At 47.0% G+C, this 26,232-nt stretch overlaps 2 protein-coding genes and 1 long non-coding RNA gene across 5 annotated transcripts in view; 2 read left to right on the top strand and 1 right to left on the bottom strand.

Moving 5' to 3' along the window:
- Positions 1 to 21,524, top strand: part of c5 (complement C5) — a 35,438-nt gene extending 13,914 nt beyond the window's left edge. Inside the window, exons 15-41 of the mRNA XM_088615278.1 lie at positions 428 to 557; positions 1,144 to 1,212; positions 1,979 to 2,176; positions 2,855 to 2,945; positions 3,342 to 3,424; positions 3,871 to 4,010; positions 4,755 to 4,979; positions 5,748 to 5,808; positions 6,280 to 6,369; positions 7,234 to 7,446; positions 7,893 to 7,971; positions 8,488 to 8,647; positions 9,579 to 9,671; positions 9,962 to 10,133; positions 10,599 to 10,804; positions 11,444 to 11,596; positions 12,510 to 12,572; positions 13,504 to 13,597; positions 13,789 to 13,828; positions 14,175 to 14,277; positions 14,614 to 14,688; positions 15,712 to 15,817; positions 16,857 to 16,940; positions 17,711 to 17,800; positions 19,473 to 19,556; positions 20,127 to 20,265; positions 21,291 to 21,524. Of these exons, the coding sequence (XP_088471404.1) occupies positions 428 to 557; positions 1,144 to 1,212; positions 1,979 to 2,176; positions 2,855 to 2,945; positions 3,342 to 3,424; positions 3,871 to 4,010; positions 4,755 to 4,979; positions 5,748 to 5,808; positions 6,280 to 6,369; positions 7,234 to 7,446; positions 7,893 to 7,971; positions 8,488 to 8,647; positions 9,579 to 9,671; positions 9,962 to 10,133; positions 10,599 to 10,804; positions 11,444 to 11,596; positions 12,510 to 12,572; positions 13,504 to 13,597; positions 13,789 to 13,828; positions 14,175 to 14,277; positions 14,614 to 14,688; positions 15,712 to 15,817; positions 16,857 to 16,940; positions 17,711 to 17,800; positions 19,473 to 19,556; positions 20,127 to 20,265; positions 21,291 to 21,429 (3,180 nt within the window). The 3' untranslated portion in view covers positions 21,430 to 21,524. The remainder of the gene's footprint in view (positions 1 to 427; positions 558 to 1,143; positions 1,213 to 1,978; positions 2,177 to 2,854; positions 2,946 to 3,341; positions 3,425 to 3,870; positions 4,011 to 4,754; positions 4,980 to 5,747; positions 5,809 to 6,279; positions 6,370 to 7,233; positions 7,447 to 7,892; positions 7,972 to 8,487; positions 8,648 to 9,578; positions 9,672 to 9,961; positions 10,134 to 10,598; positions 10,805 to 11,443; positions 11,597 to 12,509; positions 12,573 to 13,503; positions 13,598 to 13,788; positions 13,829 to 14,174; positions 14,278 to 14,613; positions 14,689 to 15,711; positions 15,818 to 16,856; positions 16,941 to 17,710; positions 17,801 to 19,472; positions 19,557 to 20,126; positions 20,266 to 21,290) is intronic.
- Positions 20,825 to 25,211, bottom strand: LOC148644116 (uncharacterized). Of its 3 annotated transcripts, none has more exons than XR_015928944.1 (3): positions 25,074 to 25,211; positions 24,694 to 24,827; positions 20,825 to 24,586 (listed from the first exon to the last, which is right to left on the bottom strand). It is a non-coding gene; the product is annotated as an uncharacterized LOC148644116 (long non-coding RNA). The 3 variants fall into 3 exon arrangements; XR_015928943.1 differs by having other exon boundaries at positions 24,694 to 24,843; positions 25,074 to 25,207; XR_015928942.1 differs by having other exon boundaries at positions 24,694 to 25,105.
- LOC148644115 (orexigenic neuropeptide QRFP-like) lies at positions 23,675 to 25,743 on the top strand. The gene is made up of 2 exons (XM_088615282.1): positions 23,675 to 23,958; positions 25,099 to 25,743. Exon 2 carries the CDS (start codon positions 25,099 to 25,101, stop codon positions 25,537 to 25,539), a length of 441 nt encoding a protein of 146 aa, XP_088471408.1. The 5' UTR covers positions 23,675 to 23,958; the 3' UTR covers positions 25,540 to 25,743.
- The last annotated feature ends 489 nt before the right edge of the window (positions 25,744 to 26,232 follow it).

Below are 26,232 nucleotides of genomic sequence, written 5' to 3'. Positions count from 1 at the left end.
TACCCTCTTGCTACGGGAAGCTCTCCAGGTTAGGCTGGAAGTTGAGAGCAGCAGTTGCAGTAAGAGTATGAATATCAATTAGCTTTTTGTCCAATCACAACCCTACCAGAGAGGAATCACTAATGACGGTCTCTTTGAGTGAAGTCAAGCTAGCCTATATAAAAGCAAGTGTTTATACTTCAAAGTACAAACATGCTTTACCAACATGGTAATGTCTATTATTTAATTAAAAGAACACTTTGACCTTCATGTTATTGATCTTTTGTAAATAGCCTAAGACCTTTCGGAATCCTCCCCTTTTATACTTTCTGATATCATCATAGTTCAGCGGGATCGCTGAAGTGCTAAGGCTGTTCGTGGCGCCTCATGCTGTCCTGAGGTCACTGCCAGCTCCTGCACACTGGTGGCATTCTGCTCTCTGTCCCAGGTGATACGCCACATCGAGCAGCATGACCTGGGCTGTGGCGGGGGAGGAGGCAAGGACAATGCAGATGTCTTCCGCCTCGTGGGCCTCACCTTCATGACCAACGCCAACGTCAAAGCTGCCAGCGCTGCAGGTAGCGCCCCGGCCTCCGGACAGCCCACCCCTACCCCCGATTCTGGGACGGGAAATCATTTCCAGTCCCAATCGCGGTCTGAACGGCACACGGATTCGAGACTGCCGTGACAGGAGATCCCCGGCTGACTGCCCATGATCTCTCCATCTGTCCGCTTCTCGTGCTCGTCGCCTGGGTCACAGCTTGCAGAGCAGAGGGCGGGCCGATACTGTCGCAGACTACGAAGGGCGCTTGAGAGACGAAAAATGAGGTCGCAGGAGGAGGACGGAGTAGGTCTCCCTGTGCAAAGTAGAGTCTGTACAGAGAGTCAGCCGTCCAACGGGAGCTCAGCAGAGGAGGAGCTTAAAGGGAGACAGACTGTAGAATTCCTCAGAGGAGCTGGGAGAGGGGACGTTTCATGTTTTCTAAACTAAGGCACATTAACGCACTTCTGATCCAGCAGACGGGAAGTGAAACAGTCTTTCTGAGGCTGAGCGTCTTCAAGTGCCTCACTCCAGGGGAAAATACATGCTGTAGATGAACTGGAGGGGTGTTTCCTGACCTAACAGTGCTCATTGGTCCACCTGATGCGGTGTCTTTCTTCCAGATGAAACCTGCTCGGACATCGTCAGGCCAAAGCGGTCTGTGGACCTAGTGACTGAAATTGAGAAGAAAGGTGAGTGGACGTCTCGTCCCCTCAAAACGCAACTAAAGACAGTCAAGAGCCAAGTATGTGACAAACTAGGGTGACAGAACAGGACCATTTCTTGGTTTTGGTCCAGGTGTCAAAATTAGTTCAGCAAGATGTACTTGTATTAAAAAAAACCCAATATATATTTGGTTTTAAAAAGCCCTTTAAAGTCTCAAAGCAGTCGGCTTTGCTGCAAACTAAATTCTCACCTATTATTCATCTGTAGAGGTCTGGTTTATTTAGCTAAACCAGTTAACCAGTTTAATATTTATTTGGATTTCACACATTAGATCTCTATCCTTGAATGACCAGTTTGCAGCAACACTGTATTTCTTTTATTCTTTAATATTCCTTATATGTTACAGCTGCATATACATCTCCGATTTTACATTTCCACCTGTATTTACTGATGTTAGCTGTTGAAGTCTTGTGAACTGTTTTTATTAATTAATTATTATTATTTTTTAATTTAACACAGTGTCTATATTCAGATGCCCACAAAGTTGTAAAACTGGAGACTTTGCAAGTCTTTGCAAAACTCTTTAGCCAGGGAGGTAGCCTAGTTAAAAGATACAGTGCACTTTGCATAACTACACCCGGCGACATGCAGTTCGCGTGTATACATGTGAGAATAATATACCGTCACAGAGGTGAAACTAGCAGGTCAGGGGGACCACAAACCCGAACAGGATTTTCACAGTCTGCGGCAGATAACGCGGCTCAGTGACGGAACCGAACCTCTCCCCGACAGCCAACACATTCCAGGACCTGAGGGTTCGGAAGTGCTGCAAGGACGGTGCGGCCAGCTACCCCCTCACGGAGACCTGCGCCAGCCGCGCCCAGCGCATCAAAGCCCCCTCGCAGTGCAAGAGAGCCTTCATCGACTGCTGCGAGCTGGCCAACCGCCTGCGCTCCGAGTCCATCCGCGTCTACACGCTGGCGCGCATGGGTGAGCCGCCCGGCCGTGCGCTCCGAAGCGCCGGCGTGGTCCGCAAAAGGCTGGGTTCCGGTGCGGTACCGGGGGTCGTTCTGGATTAACGCATTTCTGATCCGGCAGACGGGAAGTGAAGCAGTCTTTCTCGTAGGGGGGGCAGTCTGAAAAACTGCAGTTCGTGTACAGACAGGTGCCACGCCGAGCAGAGCAAAGAGAGAGACGGACTCGGTGCACCGGCGCACAAATACTGTGACAGTTAACGGTGGGGGCGCATTGTGAAGACCGGGGTGTCGAGCTTTTTTCTAATGCTGAAAATAAGATGGAGCTGATTTCTGAACGCGCAGGGAAAGCAGATAACGCCGTGTTTCGGTCAGCCCGTCAGTACAAGGCGGAGGAGAGGCGCGATTCGCCTGGCGGGTTGGCTTGCGGTTAATCACCTGGAGGAGAATCACCTGTCTGTGAGGACAGGGCTGTCAGAAACCGCCCCGGCTTGGCCGCGGAGCCGCTGCAAGGGCAAATGACATGAATTAATGATGCAGCTTAACCCTACAGCTAAAGTGTAATACTTTGTGGTTAAAAGCATCCACAGAGGTTGTTGTTCTGTAGCGACTTCACGGATGGAGGGGGTCTGGATTGTGGAAAGAGCATCAGTCCCGTCAGTCAGCCCTCTCACTTTGCGATCTTTGATTTCAGAGCTGGATGATATTCTCGGAACTGCCAACCCGCAGATCCGCAGCTATTTCCCTGAAAGCTGGCTCTGGGATGTCTATTCCATGCCTGAGAAGTAAGTACAGTATGTGGCACCCGGTGTCCCTCGAAACAGAGCAGAGCAGACCCGATCCCGGGTTCACACACACACACCGACAGTCATTTCCAGCCAATCTGAAGATGTTGCAGAGCAACGCACTTCGCTCTGTGTGTGCCGGTAGGAGCATCGTCAGTCATCTTCCAAACCGACTCACACTTGGAAGTTATTGACGGGAAGGGTGTCAAGAGAAAAGAGGGAGATTCCCAGATGCGGCGTTCTAGACCTTCTGCACAGCAGGGCGGAGGCCTACACAATTTCCTTCTTACAGCTTTATTTCATCTGGGGTCTTTTAGGAAGCAAGTGGTGTGCAATACGTAGTACTGCCTGACCCTAACCTCGCAGGAGTATGGTAACGACACGCTTGTCCCACAGCTCTCGAGTGAAAACCCTGTCCATCGACCTCCCAGACTCCCTCACCACCTGGAAGATGAAGATGGTGGGGATCTCCAACAAAGGTAATGTAGCAAGGCTAGAGCTCCATTTCTGCTCCCTCCTCCCACAACTAATATCTCTGAAGGGGGTATTTCTGAACAACATGGCCAGGATTCTGTCCAGTATCCTCTGTGTACAGGTGCCTTCAATTCTCCACCCATGTCAGCCACTTTCATGCCACCCAGATGAGATTAATAACGTGCATTTCTGCTATATAAAGGTCATAGTGTCACACACTGATTTACACTAAATTAAATCCGACATTTCATCTGCCTAGTCCAATAGAGTGTTAAAATGAAGCCCGGTATCTACCCAAGTCACAGGTCAGGAGGACAGCACTCAGTGACCCTGCAGCACGATCGCAGTCCTAACAGTCTGTAAGCGCCGTATCTGCCCTGGAGGAGAGAAGGCGACTTTAACAGTCAGTCACTTTTCCCAGACTGCTTTCTGCTCTCCCCCCAATTCACAGGCATCTGCGTGTCTGACCCCCTGAAGGTGGAGGTCAACAAAGACGTCAGCCTCGATGTGCCCGTCCCGTACAAAATGGTCCGCGGAGAGCAGATCGAGCTACGAGGGTCTGTGTACAACCAGAGGCCCTACAGCTCCAGGGTGAGCACTGATTGAGGGGCGCTGCCACACACTGTTATCTCTCCTCCTCCTGCTGTTACAGTCCAAACAGCTCACATCTGAAATGTATCAAAGCTAAGGTTGCTGCTGGAAGAGGTGTTAGTGGGGCCAGCAGGGGGCGCTCACCCTGCAGTCTGTCTGGGTCCTAATGCCCCAGTATAATGACGGGGACACTGAACTGTAAAAAGGCGCCGTCCTTCAGATGAGATGAGGTCCTGACTCTCTGTGGTCATTAAAAATTTCTCGAAAAGAGTAGGGGTGTTACCCCAGTGTCCTGGCCAAATTTCCCTCTGGCCTTTACCAATCATGGCCTCCTAATAACCCCCATCTCTGAACTGGCTTCATCACTCTGCTCTCCTCCCCACTGAGAGCTGGTGTGCGGGGAGCGGACTGGCACATCATCCAGGTGGGGCTGCACACTGGTGGGGGTGCAGGGGATCCCCATTAAAGCGCTTTGAGTGGAGTGTCCTCCATTCAAGAAAAGCACTATACAAGTGCAAGGAATTATTATTTAAAAGATTTTTGTAAAATATGCCAGCATTATCTTAAGGCTTAAAACGTAATGATTGGCTTTAAAGATGGTCTGCTGTAAGATTGTAATACTGGTTACATCATCTGAGATGTTAAAATTAATATTCTTTCTGTTCTGCAGCTACATTAAGTCTGTAGAAATCTGCTAAAAACAAAGATTCACCCAAATCGCTCCTTCCTCCCTCCCTGGGGCAGTTCTGCGTGACCCTGGAGGTCGGCCAGGGCGTGTGCTTGTTTAAGGGGTCCAGGAAGGCTGAGGGGACGCAGGTCACCCCTTGCCAGAGAGCGCCCCTGGAGGGGCAGTCGGTGCACTTGGTCTCCTTCACCCTGCTGCCCCTGCAGGCGGGGCTGCACACACTCACCTTCACCCTGGACTCCCCCCTCGGCCGGGACGTCCTGGTCAAGACTCTCCGAGTGGTGGTGAGTCTGCCCTGGGTACCCAAACACACCATGGTCTGGTCGCTTGGCCCGATGCAGAAGAACCATGCCTATATTGCAGGTGCCTACAGTAGGTGCCTAGGGAAGATCAGGCTCCTCCACTGATTTCTGGACAGTTCTGCTTAGTAACAGGGCAAACCGAATCAGCAGTGGTCCATACTGTGCGTACAACAGTGTACACTCGGCCATTTAGGTTCTAGTTCCTGGTGGAAGGGAGAGCTGAAGAACAGAGTCAACATAGGCCGGGCAGGTCAGGTGTACAGGTTCCCCAGTATGGGTACAAGGTGTAAGAGCTGATCACGCTCCAGACTGGGATTTGAGGCATGCTAATTTAGGTGCATGGCACACCTCAGTTCTGCCTTTCGGCCCTCCTGCTACAGTATGTGCATGTTTATTCTGTTATTTATCTGCACCTGTTCTATGTAGATCTGTGTGATTTGGATGACGAGACAGGAGGAAAGGCTGGTTTTGTATTTACCTGCCATGGACACCACTTTGAAGTTCCAATCAGGGTGCACGGTTTGACTCGGAGTGTCTTCAGGAAGTTAGGCACCAGTCTGGAATGCCCAGTTGGAACAGACCTATGTTAAAGATGAATCACATCTTGGGCAATAACTGGTACACCCCCGTACTCTGTGACAACTGCTTTATGAACCCCAGAGTGATAACTCAACAGCAGAGCTCCCTGGATTGTGGGTGATGTAATATACTTACTTTTCTGCTGCTGATCACATTTCCTGTTGATTGCAGCCTGAAGGCATCATGACAGAGAGCAGCTCTGGATATACTCTGGATCCACAGGGCATCTATGGTGAGTCTTGAGAGCTGATCATTCCAAAACATTCCAAACACAGGACAAGCAGGGCATTAAAAGCACCAGGGAAAATGTAGCAATGATGCAATAGTGCTTCCTGTATCCATGACATTTTCTTAAAGTATAGCAAATGTTACTTGGGAGCAAAGATTTTTGTCAGTGGGACGTTTTTCTCCGGTGCTTTTTTGTGCACACCAGGGGTGAATTCATATGTCTCATCAACAGGCATTACAGCTTGTAAAGACAAGAGTTAAGCTTGTTTGTTTGTTGATCGTGTTTTAACTGCACAGAATGAAAAGCAAAGCTCGCTTCCATCCAGGAGGCGGTGCGAGTCTGTGACGTGGGTTTCAGGTGGTAGTTCTAGCGCAGTCCAGCCCAGAGGTTGTAGCAGAAGTGAAGGAGGCTGCAGTCTGTCTGGCTTCTCCACTTGGACAGAAGGCTCATTTCCACGTCCCGGGTCTCTTCCAGGGTTGCTGAAAAGGAGACTGGAATTCAGACACAAGATTCCTTCTAACCTCGTCCCAGGGTCTACACCCACTCGCACACTCGGTGTCAGCGGTAATGTCCGATCCCCACTCTTCCTGCCCCCGTGTCCCAGCCTGCCCTCTCTCTGCGTGGACACGGACTGCTTAGATGCACGACTTTGCTCTACTCTTTACATTCCCTGTTTTCTTCGTGCAGAAGCACAATTCTCTTTCTACTGAAAGCTGAGACGTTTGGCCTCGATCTAACCATGAATCCAGATCTGTTTTGCATAATGTAACGGGGGTGGGATTCGACGTGTTAAAGACGACCTCGCCTGCTGCTCGTTACCGCGACCAGAGGGAGCAGGGGATGTCCAGGGAACGAGTCGAGGCTCAGTCCGAGATCAGAGCCAGGGGCCAAGCAGGGAGACTCTCAGTTAACGAAGCCAAGGGCTGATCCAGGAGCACGTTCGGAAACAAAGCAGGGGTCAGGGGACAAACAGACCCAAACACAGACCAAGATGGAGGGGCTCTGCTGTCGGGTATTCATTCTGAGCAGCACCCGGAGGGGGCATCTTCTCCAGGTGATTACTGGTGATGCCACACCACAGGTAGCCCCCCTCATGGCGCGGATTAGCTACGACAGCACCTGGCGATGTCCACTCGAGTGTGATTTCGATTCGCCTCGAGCTGCTGTGATCCAGCCTCGTGGACATTTTCATCTCTGTGCGTTAAGCATCGCCAGAGAAAATGTCTTCTCGCCCAGACCGAGGCGGACTAATCGCAGTGGTCGGACCTGTTAAAGTAGTAGACGACACGAAAGGGTGGATTGTCGAAGCTCACCGCATGTGCCCAGTGAATCGTTCCTCCGGATTGTATCGGTGAAATGTGTGCAGCCCTGTGCCCATCTCCCCTTCGGTCTCTCTCGCCCCCTGACCTTCTCTCTCGCCCCACACAGGTGAGCTGCTGGGGGCGGTGTTATCCATCGTCCTGAACCCCTCCGGCCTGAAGCAGCTGACCAGCCTGCCCAGCGGCTCGGCGGAGGTGGAGCTGATGGGCATCGTGCCCGTCTACTACGTGTTTCACTACCTGGAGAAGACGAACCAGTGGGATATACTGGGCCCGGACTCGCTGAGCAGACGCCTCGAGCTGAAGAAGAGGCTTAAGGAAGGTCGGTCACCGTCTCTTGGAAAATCTGGCCTGGGAATCCAGAAATCTCTCATTTCCTGCTGGAGCCCAATGATCCCTCTATTGTATTGACTTTGCATATTACTGTGTATTGTGAAAAGAAACACTTGATAAAGGCATCTGCTGAGCAAATACTACTACTACTAAATGCAATATGTGTCAGTGACATTACCCATATAAAATAGGTATAATTTAATTTATTACAGATATCACAACAACTACACATCAATGTTACAGTGGCCGTTAATCAATATGACCATGCATGTGTACGTAGAAGATAGCGATGTGGCTTAGGCAGGGTAAAAGATTGTAAATAACCCATTTACTGATCCAGGGCTTCACAAATTAGGTGTCTGGGAGCCCTGGAGACCTCAGAGACACTCGCAGGATGCTAGAGATCAGCTAATACGATAATGTTACGTCCTGCAGGGGTGACCAGCATTCTGTCGTTCCGCAAGAAGAACGAGTTTGGCTACAGCATGTGGAAGGACAGGGAGGCGAGCACATGGTAAGTGTGTCCCACAGTCACATCAGGCCTGAAGCAGGTGAAGGACTGGATTTAAACTCTAACCAGAGCCCTGCTGACAAGCAGCCTACAAAAACCTGCTTGTATCCAGCATGTTTTTGTGACATTTGATTCAGATAAAAACGCAAACAGCTGACAGGGACAAACTGTCCAATCAACAAGCTGTGTGTCCTGTGATAAAATCCGAAGAGCTGACAGATGACATGAGAAATCCCTGTGAGGGACTGTAAGGAACAGACAGGCGGTGAACATTCACTCTCCACCGCAGGATGAGGGAACGTGTCAGTTGGGCCAGCAGGAGGAACTGGCTGCTAAGATGCATAAATAAAGACCTAAAGAGCGCTTCACCTCTATAGCCTGGACTCCCTTCCCAGTCACCTGTCCACCTTGAGTTCACCTTGAGTGACCAGGACGTCCTGGTCTTTCTCTCAGTTCCCTGCATCGCTACTCCAGTGTGGGACTGGTTTACCTCCCCCTGTCCCCTGCTCTCGTTCTCAGGCTGACAGCCCTGGTTGTCAAGACTCTGGGACAAGTCAGCAACTACCTGGAAATTGACCACGCGTCTCTCTGCAACTCCATCTTCTGGCTGAAGGAGCAGTGTCAGAACCAGGATGGCTCTTTCAAGGAACTGTCCACCTACAGACCCAACAAGCTCATGGTAAAGAGCCATCACTGATGGCATCAGGGCAGGGTGCCGAGTTGGCAGAGCGCCCTCTTTATTGTGTGCAAGCGCTTTTGTGAGTTGGCAATGTTTGGCTACAGAGACTGGATTTTTTTAAATGTATTTAGGATACTGAAAGATGATCATCTCACCCTGCTTATTGAGCTGTTAGCAGCTTATTGATCCTGGTGTGTTATTATTAATACTACTAGAAATAACTGCTTCCTTCACACCAGGGCCTATGTCCCAGAAGCTAGATAGATAGATAATACTTTATTAATCCCGTAGGGAAATTGATGGAAGGGTCAGCTAACTCACCCACATGAATATGGGGAAAACGAACTCCACACGCATAGCACCCCGGATCCATAATTGAACCCAGGGCCCAGTGCTTCCCACCGTTATTATTAATGACCTGAATAATAATTGTAATAATAATTAATAATGTTTGTGTCAAAAACATTTCCCATATAAAATGGGTAGGATAGCACACCCGTGAAATTTCACTAAACGTCATTATTACAGTTGCCATTAATCAATACACAGACCGTGTCTGTGTACATGGAAGATAGCGATGTGGCTTAATCAGGATAAAAGATACTAAATATCCCATCTCTTGATCCAGGGCTTCCCAAATGAGGGTCTGGGACCCCTGGAGAAACTCAGCTACACTCCCAGGATGCTACAGATAAGATGGCATACATTTCACCCTGGGATGATGTCTCTTAATAATCTAATAGTCTTCCTCTCATGAAAAGAAATGCCTTGAGTACATTATTTGAAGAGGAAGGAAACAGAGACCCGCTCACTTAGTGATCTTATCTGTGCTCCTTCGGAATTGGCGCCAATGATATTCTGCTTAAAAGGGGTTGAACATTGCAGACGTTTCTGTTGAATTTGTTTCTCGCCTTTCGTGTCTCTTGTACAGGGAGCTGGCTCAGATGTGGCGGAGCAGACTCTGTACCTGACTGCTTTCACTGTCATTGGAATTAAAAACGCCATAGAAGTCTGCCCCCTTCAGGTGAGAGAGAGAGAGGCCCCATTCCGTGGGGAATTCTAGCGAGGAGAGAAACAGGCAGAGGTCAGGTAGACCAGTTAAAAGAGTCCGGTTTTTTCCACGTGACAGGTTTCCAGTTTCCATCGTTCAGAAACCTCCTTTGACTTTCACACCACGCCATTTATCGTGACTAGAGCCAAATGCAAGGTTTAGTATAGATAAGCTGTGGCGATAATACGGCACAATTCTTTTTTTCCTGGACATGGCTCTAGGTAAAGGGGGTTTATTGACATGGGTGTTGTTCTTGTTTTTAGGAGTTTAAGGATGTCCTTGCAAAGGCCACAGAGTACTTGTCGGGAAAGCTCCAACAAGTGAAGAGTGTCTACACAAAGGCTATTGTTGCATACGCCCTGGCACTAAATGACAAAAGCAGTGCTTCTGCGCGGACACTCTACACTTCCCTGGAATCGGACGCCTACATCGTTGGTAATGTGTACAAGGATTGCTTTACCTAGGGTCACTCCACCCTCTACTTCCTAGATTAGAACCCCCCCAAAGCGAAGCTATTGCCAGGCAAATGGATCAGAGCTTCTAAAAATGTAATTTCCTATTAAGCATTTGAGCTGGATCCAGAGCAGAGCTCCCCCTGTTGTCTGGGACACTGGTTCCCAGTCATACAGCGGGGCGGACTGGAGCAGCTGGGGCACAGCAGCTCACTCAAGGCACAGCGGCAGTCGGTGGTGGAGGGCACTAAACACAGACTCGCCCCCTCCCAAAAGCTGGGTTCGTGTCGGGCTGGAAGCGAAACCTTCTCACCGTCATGCGAACACAGAAAACCGAATCCTATGCCACTTGACAAGGAAGAAAAGAGCCTGAAGCCCCCTGAGGCCTTCAGAGGGCTGATCGCAGGTGAAAGCAGCAATTCTGTTTGTCCTGGTGTGTCTGAAACAGGAGACCCCCCGGTGGTCCGGTTCTGGAAGGAGAAGGAGGACAGCCTGGACTCCTCTCTGCCCAACAGAGGGACGGCACGCAGTGTGGAGACAACCGCCTATGTCCTGCTGTCCACACTGCAGTATGGGAACATGCAGTACGCCAACCCTGTCATGCAGTGGCTGACTCAGGAGCAGCGCTTCGGAGGAGGATTCTACTCGACCCAGGTGAACACACTGCAGCCTGGAGCGCTGAAATACTGAACACATTGGAGCCACACTCCCTAATCTGACCTACTGAACACACTGCAGCCTGGAGCGCTAAAATACTGAACACATTGGAGCCACACTCCCTAATCTGACCTATTGAACACACTACAGCCTGGAGCGCTAAAATACTGAACACATTGGAGCCACACTCCCTAATCTGACCTACTGAACACACTGCAGGCCCACTCCCTAGCTCTGAGCTACTGAACACACAGCAGCCCACAATTCTGAGGCTGAGCTATTGAATACACTGCACCCAGCTCTCTTAACTATGAGCAACTGAACACACAGCAGCTCAGAAGACTGAGTTAAATGAATTGCAGCTCCACACACCGAGCTCCTAAATACATTGCAGCTCAGCTTTGTAACTCTGAGAAACTGAACACACGGTAGACCAACTCTCTGAAGCCCAAAACACAAAGCTACTAAATGCACTGCAGCTCAGAACGTGATACTGAGTATCCACGCAGTACCCTTGTGCTTTTATCTTCTTGCATGCTTCCAGTGCTGTGAATGTCTTTACACTCCCACAGGCTGATGTGTTGGTGTTGGACCCAGAGCAATGTAACAGGTGCATCTTTCTTCCCGTCTTTCCAGGACACCATCGTCACCCTGGAGGCTCTGACCGAGTACAGTCGGCTGGCCAAACGTGCTACCCTGGACATGAAAATCAGGGCCTCCTACAGGACCCTGGGTGACCTTCAGATCATCACCCTCACCCAGACCAAGCCTGTGGTCAAGCCTATTGATGTATGTCCCTGTACAGTACATGCTCAGCAACTAATCGCATTGTCTTGTACACGTCCTTATCACATAATGAAAATCTAGCCAAATGTTATTTAGGAGACTTAAGTTTAACTAAAAACTTTATGATGTATCATATATCACATTTATATAGAGTTTTTCTGTAGTGAATATCACTTGTAATGTATGCACTGCAGTACATGCATTCCAGTGCACTTCCAAAATCTCAAACCTTTGAAGGCTATATTGTGTAAACAGGGGCATTTTGTCATGCAATACAGTAACAACACATCTATATAATTGCTGGAAATATTCGGGTTTGCTACCTAAACTGTTCGATGAAAATGAAAATCCACGGTATACATATGAGAAACTGGAGGTTTGGGCCAAAATGTTTATCTTTGCAGGCAAGGGTGTAAAGTAGGAAAACTGGCAATTCACCAAATAATTACCTACAGTTGCTCATTAAGAGCTGTGTTGAATTGAAAACCTCCAGAAACTTCTGCTGGTGAATCACACTACTGTGGTCCAGGTTGGAGACTGGAGAACAGAACTGTGACTAAAACATTGACACCTTATTCACTTACAAAATGAGATTCTAAATTTTAATTACAAAGCAAATCACAACTTGCCTGCAGCCTGTAACCACAGTTTCAGCTGAACTCATTTGATCATCCCAGTAATACAGTTTACTGAAGACATTACAATATTACTTACCAGTGTTACTAAAATATTGTCTGTTACATGACCTGCAGGTACAAATGTTCAGTTGATCATCTTATCCAATAGATTCTGCACCTGTTGTGTGAGATCACTGAGTTCCAGAGCAGTTTATGACTTTGTCTGTCCTCCGGCGTGCTGTCTGACTGTGTTTGTGAAGAGATCGAACCTAAAGCCGCTGTCTGTCTTTCTGTGGCAGGTGCCCGAGCCCGAAGATGTGATTGTGCAGACAGGAAGCAGCTCGGGAGTCTCTGTTGTCAGCGTGAGTACACTCTCGTTCACAGGCTCGGGCAGTACAGAGGTCGCACACTGGGGCCCCCAGTATTCCTTTACTGCCCCTCTAATGGTTTACAACCATTTTTTGTGCAATATATGCCAGGACCTGTGCAATACATTTATATTTATATCTATATTTACATCTATATTTATATTCATATGTGTGATACGATTTTTCTGTGTACTGTTCTGTTCTAGTTTGTTCTTTGTGTGTCCGGACTGTGAGTAACTCTTGTATTGTATTGTATGTATTGTACTATTAGTATATAATTTGTTACACTGTGGCTGTGTTGTGTGTGTTAAGCTGCTGTTGCACTGCAATTTCCCTCACGGGATCAATAAAGTATCTATCTATCTACTGTTTCTGGACATGTAGACTCCACTGTCCGGCATCTCACTGGCCAGTCCATGTCCATCTCAGGCTTGTACATTGTATGGCCATACACCTTAAAGAGCAAATTCAGCTTCCTTTGGGGCCACAAATGAAAATTTGAAGGTGTCCAGGACCAGAATCAGTTTGATGAGAACTGCAGAACTGTAATCAATCTTAGTTTTAATCAACAGAAATTCTTAAAAAGACTTTTTTTTACAGCTATGGACAGTTTGCTTTTTTTAGTAGGACCTCCTCACCTTCGTGAAGATTCTAAAGCGCTTCATACTCTAATCTAACTTGAGGAAAAGACGATAATGGGGACAAAAGATTGCGAATTACAAAGCAGATGGCTGTTTAAGAAGTGAAACGTTCTGAAAATCAATTTATCACGTTTAGAAAAGCAAATTCATCACTTTTGATGTGGCCCTTACAGTACTTTGAAGCAAGATTCCTTACTGCCTTATGGCAGCACAACTCTGTATATAATCCCTTGTATGCAACATTGCCCACTATCCCATATATACTGAGAGGCCTTTCATTCCAGATGAAGACTGTCTATTATAGCACAATAGACTCCCAGCACACCTGTTTATTTGACCTCAAGATTGAAGTTTTTCCAGCAGACACTAAGTCGACAGGTAGGAGAAACATTGTCCTTTTTGGTTGGTATATAACTGTTTATATAGGGTATATAACTATAACATACATAGGTAAATAAAACTGTTAACCTGTGTTTTATTTGACTTTTCAAAGAACGTCTGTTGTTCATGAGTCAAATCTGCTAAGCTACCCACACTGCAGGGCCTTTTATGTCTTGTTTCACATGCAGATTTCATGAGGAGAGAACGTCGGATCGAAGCTTGCGCAAAGTGAGTAAAGTTCTTTCCTTCCAAGGGGCACAGGGGCGGCAACCTATTTTTCACTGTTCTACTATAGTAAAACAAACCAGTTCTTCGTTTGCTTTGCAGAGGCTTTCAAATACCTTCAGATAAACTCATACCATATATCAAAGATGCCATCTACAAATGCCACAGAAAATTAAATCATGAAACAAGAAACAAGCCTTATTTTACGTAGTGGCTTTAAAGCAGCCTTGGCGTGTCTTGAGAACCCCGAGCGCGTGCAATTGTCCGAGCCGGTCCCTGTGTCGCTCGGGAACGAGGCGCACGTTGTAGGTCGAAGGCCGGAGGACGCAGCTGTGTGTCTGTTCCTCAGGTACAAGCCTGCTCAGAATGAGCTGTACACTGAAGCCGCGCACACGGTTATGGAGATCCACCTGCCCACTGGTCTGCAGCCCGTACAGGAGGACCTGGAAACGGTAAGGAAACCCATTCTGCATTATAACCCCTCACATGCAGTAGTTACTGTCTCAGAGCCCTGGCCTTCCTTTTCTGGAAACATGCGAATTATTTCATAGACAGCTATTCTTTTTGCAGAGCTGCTGTTGAGTTCAATGCACTTTTCTTCCTTGTGAGAGAATGGAGAATGGGTGTATTAGTCACCATGGAGACTCAAGAACAGTCTAAAGAACAGTAAAGACCTCAGGATGCTTTATGGGAACAGACCAGACTTACAAAGTTGGACCCTACAGTTCCCTCCGTTTACCATGTGAGTGAGTACAGGGCTCGGCTAAGGCGGTCTTGTTTTTCCACAGATGGCCAATGGGGTGGATTATGTCATCTCCCAGTATGACATCCTGGACGACAAGGTCATTATTCAAGTGGAATCTGTGAGTACCCCTCCTCTCTGTCGGCACTCATGTGGTTTTGAACAAAGTCTCGGCTTGCAGCTCAACTGCAAACGCTTGCTACTGCTCCTTAAACACCCGACTGAAAATTCCCCGAGACCTGCGTCAAGGAAAGGAACTGGGCGCACAAAAATCCGGGGATGCTCGAGAGGCTTGTAATGGACTGGAATCTCACATTTTTATCGTAACCAAAACAGTAGGCTATCGGTCATGAAAAATAATAATTCGCTTCGCATTGCGCAGTGGATTTCTGATGTCCTCTGTAGCTCTGGATTGAGCTCATTCTCTTTGCTATTCCCAGGCCTATCAGTATGAGGTTCTAACAGAGACCCTCAGCACCTCAGAAGGTACAACATGGTGCATCATGTCTAACTGTAGACCTTATACAGGCAGACAGGAAGCCTAAGACACTGGCTTACTAACCAGATAGCAGGTAGCTTACAGAAGCAGAGAAAATGCAGTGATATTCTTCATGGGCTACTTAGCAATATCATAGATCTATTATAATAAATATACTGACGCTTGGAATCTTCTTGTCTATTGGTATTAATATCTGGCGCAGTTTCTTTGCTTTATCGCACGTGGAAGAGCAGCTTGAAAGGGTCAAGAAACAGAAGCATGGCAGAAGTCAGGAAAGGGTTTGCTCGAGGAGCTGAAGCACACATGCCTCTGCATGTGTGTTCAGTTTCAGGACTCTTTCCTCCCTCGCTGCACACAGAAATGAAGAGGTGTGCGAAGCTCTTCTTAATTCAAAAGAGGACAGTAATAATAGAAACAACTTCCAATTTGTGTAGAATTGATATCGGCTGTAGGACTGTAGGATTTGACTTGAGGATAATTATTTTGAAGTTAGTAATTTCATCGGCTAAAAGGAAATGGCCACATTGTTCAAGCACAATGTGAACTCGGTGAGCTGCCGTCGGTTCTGCGAACAGGCTTGATGTTCTCGACTGGCAGCGCGGTGCTGGGGTCTGTGTTAGTTTACAGTCTCGTGGCTCTCCCCAGGTCCCATCCGAGAATTACCTGTGTGTGGGGTTCAGGGTGCGGGAGCTCTTCCGCACAGGCATGACCAGCTCCTCCCTCTACAGAGTCTACGAGTACCACGACCCAGGTGGGCCTCCTGTCGGTCCCGACATCTGATGGACTGTACCATCCCTGTCCTCCACTCCTCTCGGTCTCACTGTACTCTGACAGACTGCACCATGTCCGCTGTTCCGTCCTGTGTCACTGTGGTCCGATGGACTGCAGCATTGCTGTTGTACAGCCCTTGTTCTCACTGTGCTCTGGTAGACTGTTGCAGCTATCGCCTCCACTGCTCTCAGTCTCGCTGTGATCTGCAGGACTGTACCAGCCCTTCTCTATAATCCTCTCTGGCTCACTGTGATCTGCAGGACTGTACCAGCCCTACTCTATAATCCTCTCTGGCTCACTGTGATCTGCAGGACTGTACCAGCCCTACTCTATAATCCTCTCTGGCTCACTGTGATCTGCAGGACTGTACCAGCCCTACTCTATAATCCTCTCTGGCTCACTGTGATCTGCAGGACTGTACCAGGCCTACTCTATAATCCTCTCTGGCTCACTGTGATCTGCAGGACTGTACCAGCCCTACTCTATAATCCTCTCTGGCTCACTGTGATCCTATAGACTATACAACTCTGTTCTCACTTTAGTCTAGTTGTGACAATCTCTGACAGACAGTACCTTCTCTATTCTACTCTCCACTGTTTCACTGTGTTCTACTGGACTGTACCACCTCTATCTTTTACGCAACTGAGCACCTCTGTTCTCTGATGGATGTACCACTGCTATTTAAACACCCACGAGTCTTGGTGTGCTCTGGTGGGCTGTATGGACTCACTTTACTTCATGTCCTGCCATCAGCATGCTGCCATGTGTGTTTGTCTTGTTGCCTTTTTTGGATTCCATCTCTCAGATGGAGAAATACTACCATACTACCAGCTTTTAGTTTAGAACTGAACTGGTGTCATCTGAGAATGGATATGAACTGCTTTAATAACATCAAGACTGGCTGAGTGTAGAAGTGTGAAACGGATGTATTTTTACCCGAATGTCCCTGCCCCCTGCCCTTGTGTTGTGTGAATAATGTTCACGGGATGGTAAGGTGTTGGTTGCCCTGTGTCATGCAGACAGCCAGTGCTCCAGGCTCTACACACAGGCAGAAACCAGGCTGCTCAGGCTCTGCGAGGGACAGGAGTGCCAGTGTATGGCCGGTAAGTGCAGGCGTTTGGTGAGCAGGCTGCAGGAAACGAGTCTGGCGCAGGAATCAAAAGCACAGGAGCCAGCTTCCCACAGTGGTTAGCTGTCAATCGCTGTTTTCTCTGTCTTTGCAATCCTATCTGACGATATTAAGCGGGTCACTCTTTCGCTTATACCACTGTTATAAGTGCCTACTAACAATCTTATTACATGTTATTAATTATATTATTAATTTTTATATAAAATTCTGACTTTTCAACAATAAAGACTTTTCTCCTTAACCTCTCTCTCATACAAGTAAAAGAGAGCATATAAACTTCCCTAACATAGCAATTTTTTTCCTTCTTTTTGTGAATTAAACTGTTCTGTACTCATTTAGTACTAGCATAGCTCTGTTACTGACTAATCTCTCAATTCACAAATTGACACACAACAAATGAATGTTTACTAACGAGAGGCTCATTTAGATTTCAGTAGCTAACAGAGCCAACGATCCCATCCAGACATTTCTTCAAAGAAGTGGACTCGGGTTCAACAATGGGGCTGGGCAGCTTGTTCCACACTCCCCCAACCCTTTGTGTAAAGAAGTCCTCCCCACCCACCCCCCGTCTCAGTTTTAAATGCACTTCTCATTGAATCACGTTTTGAATACACTCATCCTTCAGTTCCACAGCACAAACGGATTTTTATTTTCACATTTATGTTGTAGTTGAATTGTTGAAACGTAGTTTGCAACCTCTAATCTAACACGTCACCATTATGTGTGCCCTGTACCCCCTGCTAGCGGCGTGCGGTCAACTCAAACCACTTATGGACCTCACCATCAGTGCAGAAGACCGGAGGACAGCTGCCTGCCTGGACAACATTAAATATGGTAAGACGTTATCAGTAATGTTAACATTTAGAATTAAGTATGTTTATTCAAATATTTTTTTCATTAAGAAGAAATACATAGTAAATGTGTCACACAGTATAGCTTCTATGTTCAACACAGCATTTATTGTGTAGGTTACTCATAGAAATATATTTACACTCCATATAGAGGTCCTGGCATGCTGTAAATCATTTTAAAAATAAGCAAACTTTAAGCACAAAAAAAGCAATGAATCTTCTCTTACAATTATTTTGATAAGGACAACATTTTCTGCTACTCGATGAACAGTTTTGTGTAGTTTTAAAATAGTTGGACAGGAAAAAATGTATTAGTGCCTTTCCATAAAACGTTAAACCTCAAGAGAACTAATTATTCATGAATATTAATTTGGTGGGGCAGCACAGTGGTGCCGTGGTTGTCATGGCTGCCTCTCAGTGCTGGGGCCCTGGGTTCAGTTCTGGACCCGAGGTGCTGTCTGTGTGGAGTCTGTATGTTCTCCCTGCGTTTGTGTGGGTTTCCACCCACAGTCCATTCACAGACTGGTAGGTTAATTGAACCTCTGGAAAAACTGGTCCTGGTGGAGTGTGAGTGTGAGTGGTGGACTGGCGTCCCCTCCAGGGTGTGTCCTGCCTTGTGCCCATTGCTTGCTGGGACAGGCTCTGGCTCCCCTGTGACTCTGAATAGGATGAAGTGGTTAGAAAATGGAGGGATGGATTAATTGACTGAATACCTTTACACAGCAATTAAAATCTTAATAGCTACATGAGATAAGATCAGTTTATTGGCCATATACAGTTTCTTGCATTAGGAATTCGTCTTTTTCGCAGACCCCAAGCTGCTCTCCATGAGACACACAGACGGGGAGAGAAGCTGGGGGTCAGAGTGCAGGGGTCCGCCATTTACACAGCGCCACAGATCCTTAGCCACAGAGCACCCACACGGCCCATAATTAAACCAATAGTTAGAAAAGGGGTAGTAACATAAAGGATAACTATATAGAGGAGCTGTCCAAATACACTTGGACACAGATGAGATGCTACAGGACATACAAAAGGTCACTGAAAACCACTGTCAATGAACATTCACCAGAAACTACAACAGGAATCTAAAGTATTTTCTCACAAAATCCTGTGGTCTTTAAGACAGAAGTTGTCCTTTTTGCCAAAAGCGGACCAAAGTATGGTTTGTTTTAAAAATAAAAGGAAAGTCTAGGAAATACTGAGAGGCATCATGGTAGAAGTCATTTAAAACTTTTTTTCCGCAAGCGCAATAACAACATCTCATCTGATTTTGAGAAGGTAGAATTGTGGACATGTCAGTGACCAATGCAAACAGTTAAGTCACCTTCAGAATTCCTGAACAAATTAAAGATGACATTTTTTGGAATAGTCAGTTTTTCAAAATATTTAATTAAGATAAAAATGACCTGTGTCCTGAATTTTGATATCTACAGTATAATATTTAAATCTGTTTTTTTTTAATGTATATTACAACTCAGTGGCGTTACCAGATTATACGATTCTGAAATCTGGTCTGTGAAGGTGTTTTTTACAATCTAGCCCTAAATGTGTGTTTGGACCCATGTCAACAGGACTTGAGTAAATCATCAGCTTTATGGACGAACAACATTTAAGACAAGTACAAATCCTTTTGGTGTCATTTTCTTTTTCAGCTTATAAAGTGGAGATCATTTCCTCCAGTGTCGAAGGAGACTTTGTGAATTACAAAGCAAAAATCAAAGAGGTTATTAAAAGGGGTAAGGAAACGTGCACCCTGAGTTGTTGCAATTCATTTAATTGTCCCCCAGATTAAGCATCTATTTGACTTTGTCTTATTATTAAAATGCTAGTTAACGTGTCAGTCCTTCAGTGTGATATCAAGCACTTTACTAAAAAGATGCAATGCAAACAATGGATGCTGTGGGATTCTCAGTTGTTGTGAAAAGTTCACCATAACACAAGATAATGACCAGACACAGTCAGTCTTGACTAAAGACTGAAGGTCTCTACACTGAACCATGACACACATCACAGGCAAAACTGCCTGGGGCTGCTATAGTTAAATGCCTTTGTGTAACTAGTGCTAGGATCTAGTTAGGATCTGTTAATTAGTGGATTAGTTCCGTTTATGACCTATGTAGTTTGGTAACCATGGTCAGGAAAACATCAGCCATCTGTTGCTGGATATGCACATTCAACATTTCTTATGGGCAAAAGAAACAAGGATGGAAATCCATCTTGCACACTTTGTCGGATTCCCCGCTCTGGGAAGCCGACGCAAGGTGTCACTCCACTCCTCTGCCACCCCTGCATCCTCTCCATTCCAGGCACTGAGCAGGTGAAGAGAGACTCGGAGGTGGAACTTATCGCGAAGGCGACATGCGCGGATGTGGCTTTGAAGAACGGAGATCACTACCTCATCATGGGCGGAGAGGGAATGGAAAACAGACAGAACAGGAGTTTCAAGTAAGCATCGCGGACACTCTCTTCAGTCTGTACTCGCTGTTTCATGATTTTATAACTGAAGGCAATTTTGTATTTTTGAGTGAACAGTATTCACATGCTTCCACATTAAATAATAATAATAATAATAATAATAATAATAATAATAATAATAATATGTAAAGAGTTATAATGCCTGATGGATTCCAAGAGCTCTGAGCTCATAACGGTTAGATACCTCCGCCTTTCAGCTATAAAGCATTAGTTACAGGAGCCCATCAGCCTTTTGAGCGGTTTCCCTCTGAGGCAGCCGACATGCAAGCACGGAGGTGTTTTTGAGGCGACTCGTTTGGTTTTGAACCAATGGGCTCCAGGTGATGCTTAGGTGCCCTCTAGTGGCCGTCTGCAGCTATAACACTATTGCGATACATTGCTAAGGACTCCCTTCTGTCCGGAAAGAACTGCCACAAAGGTGACACAGCTGCTGCAGTAGGCCAGCTCGCTTCAGAAACACTTTGTATGATTAGCCCATCAGGCTGTTCTGCCTAGGAAGAAGGCAAAACAGTTGCAAAACGATTTGGGATGTGTTTGCAAATTTAATTAATTTCCATAGGGGGGAAACGTATTAAAGCTCGATAGACGAACAATTGTCACGTCACATCACTTTCAATAACTGCTTGTCCAGTTACTGGCAAGCAAAGGGCACAAGGCAGGATACACCCTGGGAGGGATGCCAGATCATAGCAGGGCAGACACTCTCACACCAGTACCAAATCATCCAGAAGGTACTTAACCCACCAGCATGTCTTTGGACTGTGGGGGGGAAACTTGAGCACCTGGAGGAAACCCACACAAACCCAGGGGAGAACATGCAAACTCCACGCAGACAGCACCCCCGGTCAGGAACTGAACCCGGGGCCCAAGCGCTGTCAGGCAGTAATGCTCCCCACTGTGCTGCCCAAGTCCGATTGTGTTCCATCTCGTTTTCACACGTGTATGCAGCGGGACAGAAGCGCCTCGTCTGAAAGTGCCGCGGTTTTGTCTTGCAGGTACAAGTTCGCCCTGGATTCCCAGTCCTGGGTGGAGCTCTGGCCCTCTGAAGGGGACTGCGGAGATTCCCAGTGCCAGCAGTTTGCGGGCGTCCTGGAGGAGTTCTCTGAAAACTTCCTCCTAATGGGCTGCACCTGAGACTCTGATCCGCTCCTTGAAAGCCTGTTCCCTGGTCCCTGTGTCCTGTGTCCGATAGTTGTGTTTCTTCACCCAATAAACTGTCTTCCCCTGGGTCACTGTGGAACTGTTCAGCTGTGTCACTATTTAGTTGGCAAAATGGAATTGGTTCAGTCAGTATCTCCAGTTTTGTACTAATAGACTCACATCTCCCTGCCACATGCCTACTGCTGACTGCAGAGAAAACTCAAATTAGGTTTTGTTTATTGGATTGGTAGTTGCAAGCAGATGCAACAAACGTACTACAGCTTAAACCTTTAGGGGCATGTACCCATAATATAGGACTTATCAATATAGCTCATTCATACACACCTTATACACACACACAAAGTGTCATTGTGCTAGATGACTTTGCAGATACCTTTTGTGCCCAAGTAGATCTGTAGCTCTGTAGATGAAAGGGGTTACTGAAGGAGGGTTTTTATGTGGATGAGCTGTGACGTTTCCCTTATGTCCTGCAAAGACCACCCTCACTTCTCCTTAAACAAAACACCTCTCCTTGTACGAGGCTCACAGGTCATGACAGCCAGGAGATGCCCACCTTCCTAACACAGGTCATGAAAAACGTGTGAACTGACAACAAGAAACAGTTCCAAAAAAGTTTTGATTGCAATTGAAATAAGTGCTTAATCACTGTCTGGCAGGATAAACACTGGAAGCTGGGGATGACTGAAACTCTGCCTATAACTACCCCAGTGCTAAATCACTGCTGGCCATCAATTGGGCACTGTGCATAAAAACGGTGCTTGCTGGCCAGGTCTCAGTACAGGTGCTTATTAATGACCTCGCCTACAATCACGCAGATAATGAAATAATTTGACCAACGATGTTGTACCTATTTTGCATGCTTCGTACACTCGCTTTAGAAAAGTGCAGGATATTGTCAACTGACTTTGGAATCTAATTATCAGGACCAATGACGCAATGTCATTTCCTTTTAATACCGCCGTTCAATTCTTTGTTTTTCAATCCCAAACGCTCATGTTTAGATGAAGGAAAAACGTTTTACTTGGAAACCCGACGTTTTCTGTTTTTTCCTGTGGATTTAAATCCCAACCCTGCACTACCGAGAACGCCTTTAATTTATTAGCCTTTTATGAGGAACTTTGTCAAAAGTCTATTAATACAATATCATATCTATTGCTGAGGTTGCGTGTCCATATAACTCTGATATTACCCAAACAACAAGAACAAAATCCATCTTCTTTGGACGGATTGGCCGTGAAATGGCTGAGGAAGATGTATCAAGCATGTTTAGTTTTCACAAATGCTATATCACTTAACACCGCAGTATTTTATCTGACTCATCTGGAAGGAAGCACACACCAGAAAACGAGATATTCTACAAGGATGTAAAGGTCACTAAAAAGGTCCGTAGCTATCTGGCAATTGCATACATTATGTACGTAACAGAAAACAGAAAGACAACCGACCATTATTTGTACCAGTCAAATATTTTTCAATTCTTACTCCTTATTTGTAACGAGTAAGACTAGAGGTTTGAAGCTAGTGGACTTGAATACTGGCTCAACTGGCTTTGAAAAACGCAACAGCCTCATCTATCATTAGCGTTTTGGTATGTTTACTGAGAATTTTGAAATTCACATCTGTTTTCCTTGTTCCATCTCCATACATAAAATGAAGCACGGCTAGTACAAGCGGCCTTTCACCATTATTAAAGACTATAATGTATTTTAAAATGGGTTATTTTTTCCCACAAAGGCACGATTTCTTAGAGTACAATTGAATTCAAAACGTGCCGTTTTAATATGAATATTTTACTGAAACGTAACATAGCTCACACTACAATTAAAAGTGTTATTTTGTCAACGAGAGCGTGATGCATTCGCCGTTCAAGGACTGACGGAGCGAAAGGAGGTCTGCGCGCAGGGACATGCCTTCGTCTTCAATGGATACCGCGACTCGGGATCTGACTGACTCAAGCCCTAGAAACAACACAACTTTTTTCATGCGGAAACATGTGAAGTAAGTGCTTAGCCACACACGGTAACGACACTTAATGCTTTAACATTCCGTGTATTTAATTTCTTCACTGTCAGGAGCCTAAGAGCGCCGCGCTCATCACTCGGGTGAAGCAATGAAAAGAGTCTTTTATTGCTGTCTGGTCCTCGGAAACGTGTCTGGCCTTTAATTGCATCACGGGCGAATGCGGGAAGACTTGTTCTGTCGAGAGGGTCAATTTGGAACCGACATCACAATTACGGAAAAGTCCGTCTTTTATGAGACGTTGTTAAAACCTTTTCGTTCAATTTCCCCCGAAACGAGATCCAAGCGAGAAGAATGTCAATTACCAAGTGCACGGCCCCGACAGTGTGGAGGGCTGCGTGGTGCTCCAGATGAGGGGTCATCCTTTCCACAGACACCCTGCATGGATATATATAAAAACCCGACGTCGTCATCCGCAGAGCCTGAATCACTCGACCATCCTGGTGCAAGAGTCCCAGCCCGCCTCCGTGACCAAAGACAGCTGTGAGTACCAGAGCCAAGGGGGAAACGGACGCATTTTCTTAAGATGCATTTTGAATTTGATGCGAGTAATCGTTATAGCTTTAGGAGGCTTGTTTATGTGTGTGCGTGTGATTTGATGCAAACTCTGAAATACCACCCATTTCGTGTTGAGCACACATTGTGGGGACAAGTGGGCCAGTTTGCACAGGAAGGGTTTAGGATTCGGTTACCGTGTGAAGGGCGTTGAGGCGCACAGAACTGCATGGACATGAATCAATTTCTGAAATAACTTTTGCTTGCAAGCCGCAATGCACAGGGTACTGCAGAGAGCCTAGAGGCTGGAGCTCAGGACTTACAGTGTTTGGACGCGGGTTCAACCAATGATACTGCTCATTGTGAATCCCAGGTGAGGCACTCTGACTGCTCTCCAGGCTTTCCATCAGAAAGGGAGGTCGTTCCCAGTTTAAGTGGGTAGGTAAAATAATATATGTATATATCACACAGGGGTCCATAACATGTCTCTGAAATGACGGGACGGCGATTTGTGAAGTCGCAAACAAATGCGCCCAGACGCAGGCTGAGATGTTTCCGTGTCTCTTCGCCCTGGTGCACTGGAAACGGTGCGTCTGAACTGCAGCATTTTAAACGGCTGAAAAAAAAACAACAACGCATTTTTCTGATTGCTAGCCAGACTTACCCATGTAATTATAAGTCCTGCACCCGATATCGTGCCGCGCATTTTCTCGAAATACTTGCTTGAGAGAGTGCAGCACGCCGAGCGCGTCCTGCCAAGAGGAAAAGGCACTTTCCCAGCCCATCCGGCGGGTCCTCCTGCAGACGTTTCCGACCTGACCCGCACAGTAACGCGTCCTTGATGGAACTCCACACCGCTTAAAAAGACACACGCTGTAATAACACACAAAAAAACGGCAACAACAAAGCCACATCGTTTTTAGCTTAAAGATTAAAATGTGCCACCGTTTCATACTTTTTTGTTACCAACAGGTATTTGACTATTTTAAGAATACCATCAAACCGGACGGCACCAAGCATGATCCCTAGATCCCTCTGCTCTTTGTAAAACGTAAAGGGTTCATCCCTTAGCCGAACAAGAAGAGTGCATGGCGAAAACTAACGGCTTTCTCTCCTCCACCCGCGCAGATGAAAGCCGCCTGCCCTCCGTACATCCTGCTGTTTCTAGAGCTGGGCAACTGCTTCAGGGCCGACAGCAGCTCCAGGGACAGACGAGCCCCGGCCCCGTGGGACGCCGCCGCGCTGGCGCCGGGGGCGCAGCCGCGGCCGAGGAGACTGGCCGACCCCGGCACGCTGGTCAGCGCCGTCAAGGAGCTGCAGGACTACGACAAGGAGCGCGCCGGCTTCCGCTTCCGCTTCGGGCGGGGGGAGGGGGAGGAGGAGGAGGAGGGGGCCGAGGAAGAGCTGGAACTGCTGGGGAAAGAGGGCGGGAGCCGGGACGGGCCCCTGCTGCTACAGCTGGTCCTCAAGCCCGCTCACAAACGCGCCGACGACCTGGAGATGCTGGCGGAGGAGCTCAACGGCTACAGGCGGAAAGGGGGCTTCAGCTTCCGGTTCGGTAGAAAGTAACCCGGACCGTCCGGCTGCAGGACGCCCACCCCCACACCACACACACACACACACATACACGTGCGCTTGTTGATCCTTCCACGCCGAAGAGTCACTGCCCAGCTTTAAAGGACGATATAGACATGCATCCCTGCTGCGTATGGCCTCCGTGAAGATAGGCATGCACTGAAAATGTCACGCGTTTCCAAACAATAAACGAGCTGTAACTGATCATTGTGCTTGGACTCCTCTGTCCATTATGTCAGCTCCCCGGTGGCTCTCCTCGTTCTTTTAGTTATCTGTATGGTTTATTATTAATCGCTGGTAAACTCTCTTATACTTGCAGATCCGCACAGTGACACCGATCTCTTCTCGTCACGCCCCTCGGGCAGAGGCGAATCTGGTGTACTGCAAAAACTCAGCCCGGTCCACACTCTTTGAGTCGACAGAGGGATAGGGATGACTTCAACGGAGAGATTGAGGATGGGGAGTGAGGTGGGAGTTGGGCGTGAATTCCCGGTTTTGGACCGATTGATAGAAATGCGCCTTTTCTGAATTAAGTACCGGGCTCGGGGCTTAAAGATTAAGCAGGTGGAGATCCTTCCATAAAGCCATCTTTATGTTGTCATCTACGTATAAAACCAACCCATGTCAGATTGGGGCTGCATGCATTCCAGAGTCGGATGCAAATGACAGAGCCTGGCACCCTTGTCC

The sequence above is a fragment of the Lepisosteus platostomus genome, chromosome 21, assembly GCF_059453375.1.
Source record: "Lepisosteus platostomus isolate fLepPlt1 chromosome 21, fLepPlt1.hap1, whole genome shotgun sequence".
Lineage (NCBI taxonomy): Eukaryota > Metazoa > Chordata > Actinopteri > Semionotiformes > Lepisosteidae > Lepisosteus > Lepisosteus platostomus.
The sequence above is the reverse complement of the archived record's forward strand: the minus strand, read 5'-3'. Positions and strand labels throughout refer to the sequence as shown.